At 41.5% G+C, this 17,500-nt stretch overlaps 1 protein-coding gene across 3 annotated transcripts in view; it reads right to left on the bottom strand.

Moving 5' to 3' along the window:
• LOC138003775 (uncharacterized) overlaps positions 1-17,434 on the bottom strand; it is a 22,156-nt gene extending 4,722 nt beyond the window's left edge. Inside the window, exons 1-10 of one of the 3 annotated variants that reach the window (XM_068850015.1) lie at positions 17,301-17,434; positions 16,980-17,172; positions 16,313-16,402; positions 14,969-15,211; positions 13,701-13,740; positions 13,168-13,367; positions 10,868-12,976; positions 8,519-9,061; positions 6,020-7,006; positions 3,785-4,357 (exon numbers count right to left, since the gene is read on the bottom strand). In XM_068850015.1, coding sequence (XP_068706116.1) covers positions 3,785-4,357; positions 6,020-7,006; positions 8,519-9,061; positions 10,868-12,976; positions 13,168-13,367; positions 13,701-13,740; positions 14,969-15,211; positions 16,313-16,402; positions 16,980-17,064 — 4,870 coding nt within the window. In that variant the 5' untranslated portion in view covers positions 17,065-17,172; positions 17,301-17,434. Of the gene's footprint in view, positions 1-1,748; positions 2,524-3,784; positions 4,358-6,019; positions 7,007-8,518; positions 9,062-10,867; positions 12,977-13,167; positions 13,368-13,700; positions 13,741-14,968; positions 15,212-16,312; positions 16,403-16,979; positions 17,173-17,300 lie in introns of those variants that run through there. The other 2 variants (XM_068850010.1, XM_068850021.1) reach the window with 2 other exon arrangements.
• Positions 17,435-17,500: the final 66 nt, after the last annotated feature.

Below are 17,500 nucleotides of genomic sequence, written 5' to 3'. Positions count from 1 at the left end.
ACGTCATTGAACGGGCTTCAGGATTGGCCAAAAGAACAATACAACGTACAAAGATAACAATAAATTTATTGCAGAAAACAATAGGAAGTACGACACTATACAGCAAATGAAATATAGTTTTCAACAAGAGGTACGACCCTACCTCTCTTTTTACCTAGGTTGAATGTTTAAAACAGCTAACAACCCCCTAAAAGGTCTGAGAACACTTATACTTTCTCTCAAGCTCTGTGTTATACACATCTCGACACACATCTTTTAATGTTTCGGTTTCTGTATTCATACAGTACGTTATCTATTCAGTCTCAACATTAAAACACAGTAAGGGAACAGACAACTGTATTATGCACTCGAACTCGCACTCTTCAGATCTATAGTCCTGTGTCTTCACCACTACACTTCATTGGCGAACATGCTCAACCTAACACGGCTCTTTTCATTATGTTTACTCGACTATAATACGTCATTTGATATACATGTATAATGATAGCCAAAACTAATCCTAACCTGACCCTAATTTTTCTCTAGGCTTAATTTAGGCTGCAAAAAAAGTTTCTTCAATTCATCTGAGTGCGTATTCAACCTACCGGTAGGTAAAATGAGGATCACCAATTTAACCCAGGTAAAAACGGATTCAACCCGAGAACGGATTTTACAGGCAACACATACGCCGAGCCATTAGCCAAAAGATGTCCGTCACAATAGGGGTAAGTCAGCAGAGAGTGTTGCTTAATTAAACATTATATGCCATATGAAAGAAGTTACATAACTCTATGTACAGTCAACGCAATGCATGACGGAAAGGTTCAGAAGTACATAACTGGTGACGTAGTGCAGTTGATTTGGAAAATCCAAGGTTACATCGCTCACGGCTGGCTTGTAAAAAGCCAAGCGGCCTCACTGCGGGAAAGTGGACCAGGTATTACTATCTGCAATCGGTAACATTGAACTCCCGGCGGGAAAGAGCTTTAAAGTATGTCCATGAAGTTAAGTGGAAAGACGACAAATATACAACAGTATGCCTGCATTCTGAATGCCTGGATTTTCTACAGGGTGACATAAATAAATTTATATGTGCTATCAATATTACCTTGTTCAGTTTAAATTGCACACCCTCAATGAATTTTTTTCTGCTGTATGTATTTAGCAAATAGATTCCATGCCGCCGTGCATCTGTTAAGTAGTAGATCATAGGCGACATCAAAATGTGGTAAGAACAAGAGCGTGGCGATAGTCAAGTGTTTCCCCGCATGTTCCTGCCACATTTTGACGTCCTCTGTGGTCTATTATTAGGGAGTTTAAGCACGCGCGTTTTTGAGACGCGGACGGCAACCGGAAGAGAACATTTTGCGTGCCAGGACAGTGGTGTCTCCCAAATTTTTATATTAATCATCTCTAATGAAAACAAGATACTTGGTAATGTAAATGCGGTTGTGTGAAGACAAGTTAAAAGGGAAAACAGCTCACTTCCGGTTGCCGTCCGTGTCTCAAAAACGCGCGTGCTTAAGCTTCCTATTGAACAGACGCAGTCAACAGGAACTCTATTTCTTTTATTTTATAACGAATTTAAAGTTTTGGATGAAGACGTTAGCTATGCATGCGTCTGCTAAATAGATCGTGGGTGAGAAACAATCAAAATGCGTGCATTATTATTGAGCTTCTTATATAAATAATCTTATTGCTTCATCTCTTGATTTGATGATGAAGCCCGAGAAACGTCAAAAGGTCAACAATGTCAATTTTTCAAAAATAGGTTTTTCATTTCTAAAATGGTTTTTAGTGATATCTATGGCAGTTTTTTATAGCGAAATGATTTCATGCCCTCACTTCATTTGACCAACCTCTCTCTTCTGACAAAACGTTTACTTTAACTCATTTATGACTGCTATCAATCGCAAAAAATCTCAGTGGAAATTAGTAATTACATTAGCACTTCCAGTGCCTATTTAGCCTCGGCACATATCTTATCTTGCAACTCGTATACTTTATGATCCAAATCATTAAATTTAGCTTTAATCACATGATAAGAAGTTGGCATCGAAGCAATCGTATTTAGCTCGGAGTCATTGTAGATGGACCCCAAACCAACAGAAATGACCTTCACGCCAGCCTTATGCAAGGCCTCCGCGGACTTATCGACACTATCCTTAGAGGTACCCTGTGATAAAACAACCAACACTTTGGGAACATTTACTCTACTTCCTCGATTGAAAAGCTTTTGATTAGCCAGATCCAATGCCTTTCCTGTCATTTTTATTGTCCCAGGATACGAAATCTTCTCGATAGCGATTGTTAAACTACTAGGGGAGGTGTATTTCTCGAAAGGAATGACCAATTGGGGAACTGCTCCGTAACTTATTGCGCCAACGCGCGTATCATTAGGGGAAATGTTAAAGCCAAAGGAAACATTTTTCACAAAGTCCAGCATTTTCTTGAAGTTTCCTTTGCCAAGAACCTCAACACTTCTTGAACCATCGATAACAAATCCGACGTCGGAAGGACACTTTCTCTTGGTCTGGAAGTCAGCTGCAATTGAATATGCCGAGTGAATTAAATTAGTTTTTGAAACATGCAAGTTCGCTGTTGACAGATGTGTGTTACAACAAGGTCTTAGAGTCTAAGAATTCATATCTAGATGTCTATAAAACTGTAGAGTATTTTGAAGTAATGTCGAAATTGTCTTTCATGGCATGGATGCCATGAGTTCGCTTCGTCAAAGGCTAAAAACATCGTGATCCAGAGTAACGTTCGCCGAGCTAGCAGTTACATTTGACTATCATGTTTACATAACTTGACCAAAAAATGCAAAACTAAGCATGTGAAGGTTCAGAAAAGACATGACCACAAGACTTTGCACCGGAGTGTATAGTTTCGCAACTAGTTTAAGGATGCGCAAGGCAATTTGTTTTTTTTTTTTCATTTCTTTTGGTCTATCATATGACACAAAGGAAAGGATAACTAGTGGGCGCCATTGAATGAAGTTGTTTTCAGGTCAAATGTTTCGATGTGTGCTTGTTCGTCGCCGAAAAGGAAAAAGACTGAGAGACCGGCTCCAGGTGCACTGATGGTTGCATAATTTCTCAATTATGGTTGCAGTCACTGGAGATCGTATTAGCCTTTTTTGTCCACGTTCCGTTCGTCAAGTTCATGGGACAGATTATTACTTATGTTAGCTTCACAGTGATAACAGCATTAGTTAGAACCATAATGAGAGCGATTAAAGGGTTTCGATTATATTTACATTGTTTGTAGCGTGCGAATTCAAACTAAAAGCCTGATTGGACAATGTTTCAACAACGTTAATGTATGGAAAAACGATTTTAACAAGTTTATAACTTCAACCATTTATAAGTGCACTGACCATAAATGAACAAGTTGGGTGCAAGTTCACAGCATAAACCCAAGGCACGCAATTACAAAATTAATAATGATAAAGACTACGACCAGTTTCAAACGCCCTACTGGTGTTTGTTCGACTCCTCGAGAACCACCCAAAATAACGATGTGACTAAGCAATATACCATGCAAGAGTTCAAGATTCTGCCGCACAGGCGACTTTTCCCGGAACCAATCGTAAGCCAATTGCTTGTTACCTCAAAGTAGCGAGGAGGTACTAGTGAAATAGCCTTTCCTTACATTGAGTAAAGGAAAACTCTCCCATTGGCTCCATTCTCTTATCCACCGGCGTTTTCTTAGAGACGCTCATGCAAGCGATTCCAAACAATGAGGCCGAGCTTTAAACGAGCCTTAAAACGGTATTTGTACTTTATTCCGTTATGCTACTTACTTGGTTTAGAAGCAGCCTGGCATATCTCGTTTTTTATCCTTTGCATCATTCTTTCAGAATCACTGTATGGAGCCCAAAAAACATGACTCTTCTTTGGCTCTGAGGCTATCGAATCAAGCTGCGCTCTTGTCACATTGTTGCCGACGCCGAGGCAGAATATTTCTATGCCTCGCCTTTTCAGCTCCAAAGCGGGACGACTAACGTCATCGAGCGATGTTGCATCCGTCACAAGAAGGAGGACATTGCGTTTCGACAGGGCAAGCTCATTGAACAAGTGTTTTTGCGCCACTGTCAGTGCTTTTCCTATTCTTATCTCAAGGTTAGGGTTGCTCGCATTGTCAATGGCCTCGTCCATGGACCTTTGATCCGAGAACTTGTCGAAGCTGACAACTGAAGGTTGTGGAGAGCCGCCAAATACCACCATACCAACACTGTTTCCTTCTGGAGAAATGGGGAATAAACGGGAAATCCTTTTGGCCAGACTGTTCATCATCTGTGCTGCTTGTCTTCTACCTTGGCCTCCAAAAGATGTGCTGCTATCGATGACTACTCCAAGATTAACCATGCCACACTCTGAAAGTAAATACATCATTTGTTATATGTTTTCATCCCTGATTTAAAGAGAGGGAAATCGTCAATGACTTGTCAACATATGTAAGATTTTGGAGTAACATGTGGGATCTTTTACGTCCCACAGAGTTTATGAACACTGCTTGTCAAGAGGGGCCTACGGGTTATAGTCCTTATCCGAAAGGACTTGAAAGTCTTACCATTTGGAGATGGTATAAAGGCAGCAGACATTTCATGACCCTGAGTATTGATACGGCCGGAGTTGAATTCACGACCTCCTGTGGCAGTTCGATGCTCAACCGGTCGGGGCTCCTCCGACCGAGAAGATTCGACTCGTTTTAGGAGCACCCGGTTTTTTCCCCCCGAAAATTCCCGAGTTCACCATCGACCAATTGTCCCTTTAGGTTTTGTTTTCTTGGACAAATGACTAACATTCACATTTTAGGGCTCTAAAAATAAATTGATATCAGGAACAGCATTGAATGGGGAGGAAGTAACGCCGCCCCTCTTGATCCTCCAAATTTGCTGAATGCTCATTGGATGAGACGGACGGCATGTTTTCTTAATCACGAGGGTACTTTTGGTAATCGAGAGAGCATAATTACTTGATCCTGATTGGTTAACAGTTGCTCAGCCGAGCAGCGAGGTCACAAGAGAATCTTTATCCACATTGAAATACGTTTTAGGAGCCATTTCTGTTGCCAGCAACGATTTACCGAATTGAACTTTAACCACATGAAAGCGCGTTTGTTGTAATTTTAAGACTAAGGCGTTTATAGGCCACTTTCAAAAATACCATAATAAACACTTAATGACTGGTCCCGAGGGTAACAGTTAATTTTGTTCCCCGAAAATCTCAATGTTTCCCCGAGGGAGGCGCAGCTGAGAACTGTTTCCCAACGAACCAGTCATTAAGTGATTTGTTATATAGCACAAAAAGAAAAACGTGCAACGGCAACAGCAACGGCGATCGTCGGTCAACATTCGCGGGTAACAGTGCACTGTTTTTCTCTGACGTCATAGATTTTGAACTGTAGCCCGCTCAGAGACTTTTGGCGGGAAACAGTTTTATTATCAGATGTCATGTGACCTCGAAGTAACCAATGAGAGCGCGCGCTGCTGTGGGAAAAATTTCAGCTATATAACAATACCCTTTGTTTGCCCTCAAAAATATAAGCATTCATTGTTTTTATTTTCTCTTGTGACCACATTGTAAGTCTCAAGAGAAACTGGAAACCATGCTTATGCATAATTTTGAAGGGAAACAAAGAGTATTATGGTATATTTGAAAGTGGCCTATTGAACCGATTGGTCAGCTAAGTTGATTGTCATTTGTCGCTGCACTGTACGGGATTTCCTCAATAATTTTCCTCTTCATGTGATAAACATGTAATCGCAATGCCCCCTTGTGCAATTAAGGATTAATTTCACACGAATTTCAGAGTTTTCCAAATTTCACTCGTCGCTTTGCAACTCTGGCAATTTTGTGAAACTTTCACAAAATGCGCGTGAAATAAATTCTTAATTGCCCTGGGGACCATGCGCGGATTACATATACAGATGAGGATAGTTGATATGAACCTGCAAACAAGGACAAGCAGCTGTAACAGTCCCTACAAATGACAATGCGAGGGATATAAGAGCAAGTCTTTAAATTGGTTCTACCTTGACGATTGTCTTCTTGGGCTTTGTTTACATTCTCTGCTTGTTTATCCACTGCTATAAATTTTGTTGGCCCTCTAAAAGCTAAAGTCAATTCGTTCGCTTTGAGAGGCTTTTCGTGAAAGTCATTACCAGCGGTTGAAATACCAGTAGATTGGACGCGTGAACCACCTCCTTGCACTCGTTCATGATTAACACCAAAAAAGAAAGGAAACTGATTATTTTCCCCAGCAGTTATTTCCTGATTAAGAGGTGGCTCATCATTGCCTTCTCGATGACCACCCATAAGCTGGTTAGATGGCACAGGGACACCATCACCGTCACCACTGTTAGGCTTAAAGTGCTCAGGGAGGCCAGCAGAAAATCGATATGTCACTTCAACGTGCGTGAGATGTTTTGCATTCTCAAAAGCGTTACTTTTCGAATTTTCGTATCCTCCATCATTCTTGTAACCGGGATACGACGAAGACTCGACTGCGCCAAGAGAGTCCTGTGTGTTTGGTCGATTTCGTTCCTCGTTTAAAGCTTTCTGCTGGTCGCCTTGCAACGGTTGACTTGAAGGTCTCTCCTCTTCACCGCCAAACGCTTGTCCATAGTAGGTGCCCTGGGTACTGAATTTCTCTGGAAGATCACCTTGATCGATGCTTTGCTGTTCACTGCCGTAACCTGTCTCCGAAATTTGCATCCCACCTACTGGTTTGTCCGTAGCGTTGCTGGATTGACTGTCATTCGTTACACCCTCATCGCCATTGCCTAGTTGGTAACCAGTCGGAGACTGCTGGCCCAGGTTTTCATTCTGATCAAAAGCACCGTCCCCTTTTCCTTGGCTTTGCGAAAACGATGAAAGTTGCTCTTGTTGAGCGATACGATCGACAGTGTTGAATTCTTCGCTGGGAGGTTCCCTGGTGTATTCGTGCGTTGGCCCGACTTGGCCGTTGTACGTTTCACATGTGCAAGGTTCCTGTCGGTCTCGCACGACACCTATCACATCTAGAAAAAAAAAAGAACTGTTTCAAATATGCTTCAAAAGCAAAAGTTATGGCCTTGTGCCCATTTTTGGATTGGGAATTGCATTGTTGTCAATTAAAACTTTGCTCGTCTCTACTGGAGACGGGTAAAGCACGGTTTTTGTAAATACTGCAAAATCAGATTCTGTTCATATTGTAAATGTAAACGTAAATGCTTTGTTTATGCCTCTCAGTATAAATGAGGTTGATTGAGTCGCCAAACTGTTGAGCTCGGTTTGCGGGACGGGGAAAAAGAACAAGCCACTTGGCGAAATCTGGCTATGTGCCTTAGCACATAGTCGGTTTAATAACAATGAAAATAATTCTTTGATCGCACGCCCAGCAAAGGTGGGGATCTGAAATCGCACCACGGTAATAAACTGAGAAAGAAAGAAGGAAATAGAGGAACCTGGCAATGGGGAGGAGAAGGGTGAAAAAATTTGACCACCAGATCAGTCGAGCTTGAAAAGCGAATGAATATTTACCGTGCTTTCTCGGAATGCAAATTTCCTATAGGGGATACTTAATAATTGCTCCTCCCCAGGAATGACCACATCACACTTTGTTGAGTGCATAATTTATGCATGCATTATAAAACTTAATTATTGAGATGCATAAAATTGTTATTGGCAGGCCAATAACACCTTTGTAGTGGAAGTGCACTCAGCGATCAAGCTGGTTTACAGGCACTCCACTTTTTAACAATCTGAAACAAACAATTCAAAGTTAACAGAAACATGATTGCCAGGTAGCAACCAGGTGGCTATTTACAAAGCGTAGTAGAGTTGAATCTGGAACAACCGGAAACAAATCCAAACCAGAGGTTAGAACGAGATTTGAATTCGGCGCAACCGCATGCAAACCCAAGAAATTTAGTATTACGTTTACTTGATACGGCAAACGTCGGCTTGGCGTTTTACGTTTCACGTAAAATCATGAGAGAGAAGGTCGTGACTTAAGCTTCGCGTGACACACGGCAACTCGAGTATTTAGTGCTAAAAAGCAAAAACATAAACTCGGAGTCTTTTTAAACATTGTTTTTAGGCTATATAAAATGAAAATCCTTACCCGTCAAATTTGAGTTTCGATGAAGCTCTTTTGTTGGTCAACAGAGAGTCAAAGTGAATTCATGAAGATAACTACGGCAAGGAGTCAGTTTTGAAATCTATAACCATGAAACCTAATGTTTCCTCCTTTGTCATACGGGAAAATGGTTTTGGGTACTATTTTCCGCAAACACTATCTTATGTAGAAAAAAAAAACAAGAAGAAAATTTCACGTATACAGCAAACGCGAAAATGCCTACTTTTACGTAGAAACGGTAAACTGCAGCCGGGAAACGTAAAAAATGACGGAAAATTCATGGTCACGTGGTCACTTTTGGTGTTCGCGTTTCACGTCGTTCGAAGAGGTGCCACGAAGGAATATTAAACCTTTCGGTTGTATGATATAATCCACACCGTAGCGGCGAAGAATCAACCACAGTCGCACTCACCTTTGCAAACACCCTCAATAATTTGATCCATGGAATCGGGCAAGGTGTCCAAGAATGCTGTAAAAACGTGCTCTGATTTAGGTTCCGAGGCAACGGTAATGAGCTCCCTGACGTTGGCTTGTTTTCCTAAGCCAATGGCCGTAATCTTAACACCAGAATCTCGAAGCTCCAATCCTGGTGCTACAACGTCATCAACGGAGCCTCCGCTGGACAAAAGAATAAGCGCCCTGAGAGCACCTTGACGACCAGAACTGCCAAAGAGCGCTGTTTTTAGCTTTGCAAGGGCATTTCCCGTGCGTGCCTTTCCGCCCATATAGGGAGCAATATTGACGGCGTCGTCGAACTGTTTAAAATCGGTGAGGGCCTCGAGAGTAAGAGCAACTTTGACATCATCGCCATAAGCCATCATTCCAACATGAACGATGTTTTTTTCAAAACCACGAGATAATATCTTAATGAATTCGAGGACGCGTGCATAGTAAGGTTGGGGTATGTTAGATGAACCGTCAACTAGAAAGGCAATGTCTGCTTTTGCTGAGCATTCTAAAAGGGAAAAAATGCATAGTTTTAGTCAGGGAGAAATGAAACGACATCATGCAAGTATTAAAAACGAAATAACGCTCCAAGGAACGATTTCACATTTCCAGGATTGACCCTAATTATATGCACGCAGATTTCAATGAGCTCTTCTGCTCTTCGAGTCCCCAACTTCAGCATCACTCGTGTCTCGTAATACAGAAAATTAAGGACGGTGCCTACTAATTCAAAGGTATTTTTTAGCGGTTTACTGACTATGCGGGAAAAGCAGATCTTGACAAGTGTTATTGAAATCCAAAAGGAAAATTGGGGGTAACCGTGCATTTTGCAAAAAGCTTTACAATACAAAGCAATGTATGGTGTTCTTTTCCAAATTCAAGCTTAATTATCCCTGAAAAATGCGTGGTTACCCCCAATTTTCTTTTTGGATACCAAGAGCACTTACTAAGTACTACTTTCTCTGCATAGTTTTGAACCGCGCAAAAATATCCCTGTATTAATAAGCACCGCCGATAGCAATCTCGACCCCAGAGCTCTTCTCTTGACTGAGGGAGAGAAGAGCTCTGGGGAACCCTGAATCAAAGTGTCTTCTCACTGGTTTTCGTGAAGAAAAATCAAAAGCGTCTCTAATTGGTGCATTCATGTTAGCACGAGGAGTGAGCAGGCGTAGTAGGGTTCCCTGTATTAATAAGCACCGCCGATAGCAATCTCGACCCCAGAGCTCTTCTCTTGACTGAGGGAGAGAAGAGCTCTGGGGAACCCTGAATCAAAGTGTCTTCTCACTGGTTTTCGTGAAGAAAAATCAAAAGCGTCTCTAATTGGTGCATTCATGTTAGCACGAGGAGTGAGCAGGCGTAGTAGGGTTCAAATAGCCAATTTTTAGCTATAAGAACCCTACGACGCATGTTTTCCTACATGTTTTCGGACATTTATTGAAAATTATCTTGAAATGTCCAAGCATAGAAATGATGTACCCAATAGGGTACATCCACTAAGGTAAGTCCAGTCACCAGTAAATGATAACAAATGTTGCCGTTTAGCTGAGAAGATTTTTTTACTAAAAATAGCTTTGACATGTCACGTGATAATGTCATCCTATATACGATGTTCCAAAGTTATTTCGGATCAATAGTTAGACCACCCCCTCACTTCTTTTCATAAAAAAGATCTGGGCCCAGGTCTTAATTCACCTGAGCATTTAAAAGGCTACCGAGTTCACCAGGTGGAGCTTTGGTAGTTTAATGCATGAGTGGAGTTTCCGATTGGTGTTAAGAAGGGAGTGGGTTAAGTCTGATTTCCTTTTCGGTTGTCCCTTCACCCGTTACCAGGCAACCACTCAGTGAAGCATTGCTACGTTTTTATACAGCCACAATGCAATTACTACATATATAATTCTAATTCTAAAGATGGAGAGTTGTTACTCGAGTTTCACGCACTAAGCGATCATCCGACTCGAGTAACAACTCTCCACCACTTTTTTGCATAGAGTACTCCCAGATTAATCTATTTTCATCCAATCAAAAGTAGATACAGAAATCACTCATATAGCAATTACAAGGTAAAAATAATGAGAATGAGAGGAAAAGGGCACGATATAGTGAAAACTAGTTGGTGCCCAGAATAACATTCAATGAAACATCTGTATAGCTCTGTATATTTGCAAGGTATATATATATATAGCTTTAAAATGCGCGGCTATCTTCGCTGCTGGCCGCTGACCCGCTGACCCCGTAAGTGTATTAGTTGTACAAGTATTACCACTGGGGAAAAATTAAAGGCGGATGATCCTCAAAAAGTATTCAGTTTCTCTACCTTTCTTTGGGCACAAACAGTTATCGCCAGCCTCTGTTTCATATTTGGTTGGCGTCAGTGGAGCTGGGATTTGATATTGATATGGATATTTTCTCCGTGTTGTCGTATCGTCTAACAGACCCTCTTTGGGTTTCTCGCTCGGAAATTCTCCTGTGTAGGCTTTGGACATACTAAGTTCGTCAAATCCAGCACCAGTACCTGGAGAGTTTGCTTGCTGCATAATTTTCTGATCCAATCTCTGAGACAATTCGCTCACCCCTTGAATAGCTTCGTTGTCATAGATGGGTCCTGGCGGCTGACTCTCAGCTTGAGAGTCTGGTGTGGGTTCCATTGTTTCGCTAGCATCTTCCGGCGGACCTGACACCGCTTCGTTGGATGTTGGCTCATAATCTGCTCCGCCTGGGTTGCCAATAGTGTTCAGGTCGACCGCGGGTACTGGTTCACCTGCTTCGTCGGGTTCTTTTTCTTGATCTGATTCCTGAGCCTTAGTCTTCGGGGCCTGGTGAGCGCTTATCTCCTGCTCTAAGGGATGTGCGTTACTTGAGTCAGACACTTGTTGAGGACGATCAACTTTCCCTGTCGATGCAGTGTTGTCATCTTTCACTGGATTTGGTCGTCCATGTGCAGATATCTCGCTTGCATCTGGCTTTTCTTTGCTCAAAGCGGTGGTGGTATTTTCACTTAAAAGTTGGTTTTTGTCCTCAACATTTTTTCCTTGCTGAGAAATTTCAGAAGCTGGAGCTTGTGGCTGGTTTGATGTTGAGTAATCTTTTTCCACTTTCTGTTCTGGATCTTGTTTTTCGTTGTTAGATGTCGATGGCTTTTGAGGGGGTGTCGTTTCAGGCCGATTTACCGCATTTGGTTTGGAGGTAGTTTCTGTTTCCAATTCATGTGATCCTGGCCGTGAAATCTGTGCCCCTCCGCCATTTCCTGGTGTTTCCGAGCCATTTTGTTCATGCGACATGTCATTTTCGTTGTTTTTGCCGCCTGTATGGCCCTGCATTGTGCTCGGATAACTTGCCTTCCCTCCAGCTGGTGCTTTTCCTTGATCTTGATCATATTGTTGTGCCTCTTGCGCGGACATTTCGTTTGGATTTTGTTCTGCTTGTTCCACGTCCTTGGGCTGCGAATATTTCAAATCAGAGGCCATTAAACGCCCACTTGGCCTGATTCTTATTTCTATGCCTTGATCATGACCTAATAAGTCTGCTATTGCCTTGTATTGCTGCTCTGGGATGTTTTGCTCTTGAATAACAGCATCGGTTGGCACTTTTCCCGAAAACCCTAGTTTTGCATTCAGCGGTTCGCCGAATGAGCTGAATTCGTGATATTCTTTTTGTTTGTCATTCAAATTCTCCACCGTATGGTGAATTTTGTCATTTGGAATATTTGCCATTGATCCGACATCTTTTCCAAGTTTTTCCTCCCCGCCGTTGAATGAGTTCTGTGAAAGTTCCATTGCATTTGAGGATTTAGAATCCTCTACGGCATCCCCCTTTGTTGCTTTTTCATCTTCACTGGATTCTCGAAGCGGTTCCTGGTTTATCATTGGCCGTTTCAACAGATTGTCAGTAACTCTCTGGCTAGACATTTTCTCTTTTTCTCTTAGGTATTCATTGTCTTTCCCGACATGAGATGCAGACTTAAATGACTGTTGTTGTGACAAGTCATCTTGTTTGTCTCCGACTCTATCCTGAGATCTATGACCGTTGTTCACAACGCTAGGCTTTCGTTCTTCTTTTGTACCTGCAGGTGAGTTTAAGTCTTTATTATCTTCATGGCTGGACATAGGCATTTTCTTCTCATCTTCCGCATTGGACTGAACACCATTGCCATTTGTCTTAGGAGACCAGGCAATGTATTTTTCTTCCTCCTTATCTGAATAATATCCATCGTTGTTCACGTCAGGTTGTTTGATGTGACCACTTTGGTGTCCAAAGTATTGGTTACCTGTAGCTGGTTTTCTTCGATCACTAACTTTAGTTTTTACTTGCAGTGGTGAACCAGATTGGCTAAAGCCCACCTGGATAGGTTGCACCTGGCTCCCGTCTCGTTTCGCTGATAAGGACCACTTGCTACGAGACTTGTGATCACCAGAGTCAGCGTCATCTGGAAAGGAAAGAAAACGGCCTTTAAGAGGTCTACGTATTTAGGGTCAGCACTGGCAAGGGAAGTTCTTAGCTGTGCTCTTGAAACACCATGACATAGATAGGCAATACCGCATTCATGAGGGGAAAAATACGGAAGTGATTTTATAAGCTTTAGAAGGGAAATGTTTCTGTGATATTGCAAATTCCTACCTGGGCATGATTTGACGTTGCAATCTTGACTCTCAACACTGGACCCCAAGCTTTCACAATCCCGGCCACCATTCGACGGAGAAGGATTTGAACATTTACGATCACGCCTTCTGACTCCTCCAAGACACGACTTGCTGCATGTCCCCCACGAAGACCACGGACTGTATCCACCATTGACAGCGAAATCCTTTGCCGAAAACCTGCAACCCACGATTTTCCAGTCAAAAAGACAGTCACACCAATTGACCTAAACCTTTCTTTTATTTCGTTTGATGTGCAACACTATTTATGCTCAGTTACGAAATTCAAAGTCACAAAAACATGCAAAGAAGCTAGCTAAAATTAGAACAATCCAATAAACACATTCTCAAGCATAATTTCATAAACTATCAAGGTTCTTTCTTTGCGCGATTTAGAGTTTGCCTATAGAGCCTGTTTTCATCAATGTGTGCACGAGTTTCACGTTCTCGTTTTCCATGCTTTTGTTCCGCCTTCTCTCCTATTTTCAATTAACCAATTTTTTGATTACTTACCGGTACACTTGCAGACTCCAAGGTCCACCTTTTCCATCATCTAAAAAGGAAGAAAAGGGAGTCTATTATTATATGGACGGGAGTGTTTTACCGGTAACTAAAGCACTCGTAACATTAATAGAGCGTTTTCACATGACGTCACGGCGGCCATGTTGGTGTTCCAAAACAAAGGAATGGCGGCCATGTTGGTGTACCAAGCTAATCCTCCGGGAACTCTATTTTTATATTTTGAGCAAGAACCGATACAACGTAGATTTGATTTTCGTGGTGACTGTACTACATTTCGGCTGGCCAAACCAGCCTTCTTCAGTTACAATGAGAGTTTACATTGGATTGCTTCTATGTGCATATACATAGTAAATGGATGTTGACGTAATACTGGAAAAAATGTGATAAAATATGGTAGTTACAATAAATTTGAATTTAAATGCTAAGAGTAACGGAAAAGTAACGGAAGTGTCTGTAAATAATAAAGTGAAATCGAATACGTTTCTTCCCTGATATTATGTTCTGCGACTTTTGTTACAGTAATCCGATATGGCTGCTGGTCACGTCAGTGAAAATGCTTCGTACGACCACCGGAATTTTCGTGTTACAGACGAAATAGTTCCCGTTGAAGAAGTTCTGGTTCCCGTTCGGGCTCTCGTTGCAGCCACCCCGAATTGTTCAGGTGTCCATAACCGACAATTGCTTAAATTGTGCAGAAGCGGTGAGAGGATCATTTCTCTCTTTCGTCTATGGCCCGCACTTTAAATATACAGAGGATATTACATGGCCGCGCGGGGATACGAATTTTATCTTCGAGTGCTGAAAGTACTGCTGTTTATTATATTGATGGAATGTCCAGATTTAAAACAACTTGTTTTATTCATTTTCGAAATGATGAAAAAGTGGTCACCAACCGCTAAAACACGCATGTTGTGTAACATGAAACAAGATATGAAAGTTATGAAAAAATAAAAATCATGATAATGTAAAATTTTGCAATAAAAATGTTAATGTAGCACAGAAGAATTATATTGAATTTCAATGAAGACGAAGCTCGGGCTTTATTGGCTAGGCGTGTTCGTTACCATGACGACACCTATATTCTCACACGTGAAAGATAAAAATGATATGTTCACTGCGCGCAGTGAAGATATGATTTTTTAGTAAAAGGAGAAATCCTGGTATTTCATCAGTATCTATATAATAAATACATTTCTTTCATCGGATATATATAAATGAATTTGCACGCATATTTAGTAAAGGTATGACCCATCATTTACCTTTACAATCCTTTGATGCTCCATATTTGTGATAACGTTTATCACCACTTGTACTAGCAAAACACTGGCCTCCATTCTCGATGCCAAAAACCTTGTATCCTTTGTCCAAGGCTGCTCGTGCGCATTTGAACAGAGCATACTTTCTGCCCTTGTAATTCGGGTCCATTAACAAGTAATGCTCGCCTTCTATGGTGGGAAGGCTACGCGACCAAGAGTCTTTCCAGCAGCCCAGACTTCCAAATTCTGCAAAAAACAGTCTGAGTTACATTTGCCTTCATTTCACATACATGCACTATTTTCAAAGCAGCCTCAAATATTCGAAAATATGATCGACTTTTTTCAAACCGCTTTTTTCTAGATTGTTTTATTTCTTTCATTTCTCAGGCTTGTTTCGTTATGCGAATGAAATAGATTTTAATTTATTGTTTAATTTATTTTTCAACCTTTCATGTAATTCACTTATCTCAGAGGAGATTTCTCAGCTCTTCAACTGAGATTAGTAATGCCGGCTAATAGCTTTGACAAAATTAATTCCGAGACCCGACGAGACCGAAAGCTTCATCCATGCACCAGCCCCATTTCCTCAAAATAAAACTGAATGCACAACTTTATCCTTAGAAATCGTCTAAACAGCGAGGCAGAGGCACTCGCATTTGTAGAACTTCCATGAGCTTGGGTAATGACAGGTCTAAAGAACGATCTTTGTTGTACACGACACGAATGCGTTCTCTCCGCCGACCAGTTGGCTCAATCGAGAGTGAACTGGGCTTCCGTGCATGCAGGAGCTCGAGGTCGCGGGTTCGAACACCGGCTGGACCAACACTGACGGTCTTAAAATAAGTGAAGGGAAAGTGTTGCCTTTGTCACTATATCTGCAAATGGTTAGACTTTCTAGTCTTCTCGGATAAGGACGATAAGCCGGGGGTCCCGTCTCACAGCCCTCATCCATTAACTTGGTGGGGTGTGAAAGGCCCTACACACTATTCGAAAAGAGTAGGGCACAGAGTTCCCGGTGTTGTGATCTGACCTTTCCAGCATGTGGTCGGCTTAGCAGGATTATCTTGAAGGGCTTCTATGTAAATGAGACCACAATTGTGTATAACAGCCAGAAGTCAGGCTACTTAGCCAAGTGCTGGAGCCCCACTCAAACCTCAAAACCTCGTACAGTTTACGCCAACATGAAGACTTCGTAATCTTGCGATTCGTTTAACACGATTTAGGAGGGATAAATGGCTTTTCTTTTTTCAGATATTTTCAAATTTTACTGAATTGGCTACCTATCTGGTTATTCTATGCTTTCAAGAACCCAGGCATGAAAGCCGAAGTAAGGAGTAGTCCACTCACTTTGGCCGTCTATATCCAGTTCCCCGTTTATTTTCTGTCGCTTTTGTGAACGCTCGAACTTTTGCTCCCATTTGGTTGCTCTTTGATTTTCTACAAATTAAAGAAAGACGTGTAAAATATTTTGAAGTTGGTGGCAACCAGCAAAGAATTCCCAGTTCCTTCTCAGTTGCCGAGTTTAAAGGATGTTTCATAGCATTACTCCCCTTAGCCTCAAAGTTCTCTAGATAACAGACTTGGAGATGGTGGACAAATGGGTAAGCAAAGGAGTGAGGGAGAGATGATCGCTTACACTGAATAAGTCAGTTGAAGCAAGGTCTAGACCCGACCCGCAAAATTTCTTCCCAAGGCCATATCAGTAGCACCTCTTTTATTTGTTCTATTATGTGCATACACTGACAAATGCAAATTGAACTTCCCTTAAAGAAAGAAAAGCCCCTCTTTCCAGCTGGTCAAGCCCCTAGGGTTACACTAATCGTGAGTATTCGGAAACGGCATCTAATGGCGTGTTCCACATCACATTCACCAGAATCAAAACAATGACCCACATTAACGTTATTGGAAAACAGTCAACTGTGGCAAAGTCTTAATTCTTTAGTCGATTGACAGTTGGGTCAATTGAGACGAAGTATTTGAAATAAGGGTAAAAACAAAAGCACATCTCGGTTACCTTTGTCTGATGAGCTGATAGATCTGGCATCTAATGTTGTGTTCCACATCACATTCACCAATATCAAAACAATGACCACCAACATGTTATTGGAAAACTTTAGAAGAAACTGTCCTGGCACTTGTCAATCAAATTATTTTGGTCAAGAAGCAAACGAGGAGACTGAACGAGATCCGGCAAACAGAAAAAAGGCCTGAAAATAATATTCGAAGAAGATGTATTAAGTGAAACATTGACCAATGATCTAACTTGTACCACTTCTGATAAATTTGTCTTGAATGGACTAATCAATTCAGAAATACAATATATAAAAGCACCGACCTTTGCCCCTGTTGTTATTCCTGTTCTTCCAAGTCTTTAGCTTAACATTATCTAGGTTACTTGGTCGATCTTGCTCGAGTTCAAAAATGTAATTTTGTGTCCATCAAGACAAGGGTAAAACAAGACCGGATCTCGTAAATTAGTTAAAGAAACATGATTAAATATTAATTAACCTTAACAGTAAGCCAAAAACCGTAAAC

The sequence above is a fragment of the Montipora foliosa genome, chromosome 1 (assembly GCF_036669935.1).
Source record: "Montipora foliosa isolate CH-2021 chromosome 1, ASM3666993v2, whole genome shotgun sequence".
In the NCBI taxonomy this organism is placed as follows: Eukaryota; Metazoa; Cnidaria; class Anthozoa; order Scleractinia; family Acroporidae; genus Montipora; species Montipora foliosa.
The sequence above is the reverse complement of the archived record's forward strand: the minus strand, read 5'-3'. Positions and strand labels throughout refer to the sequence as shown.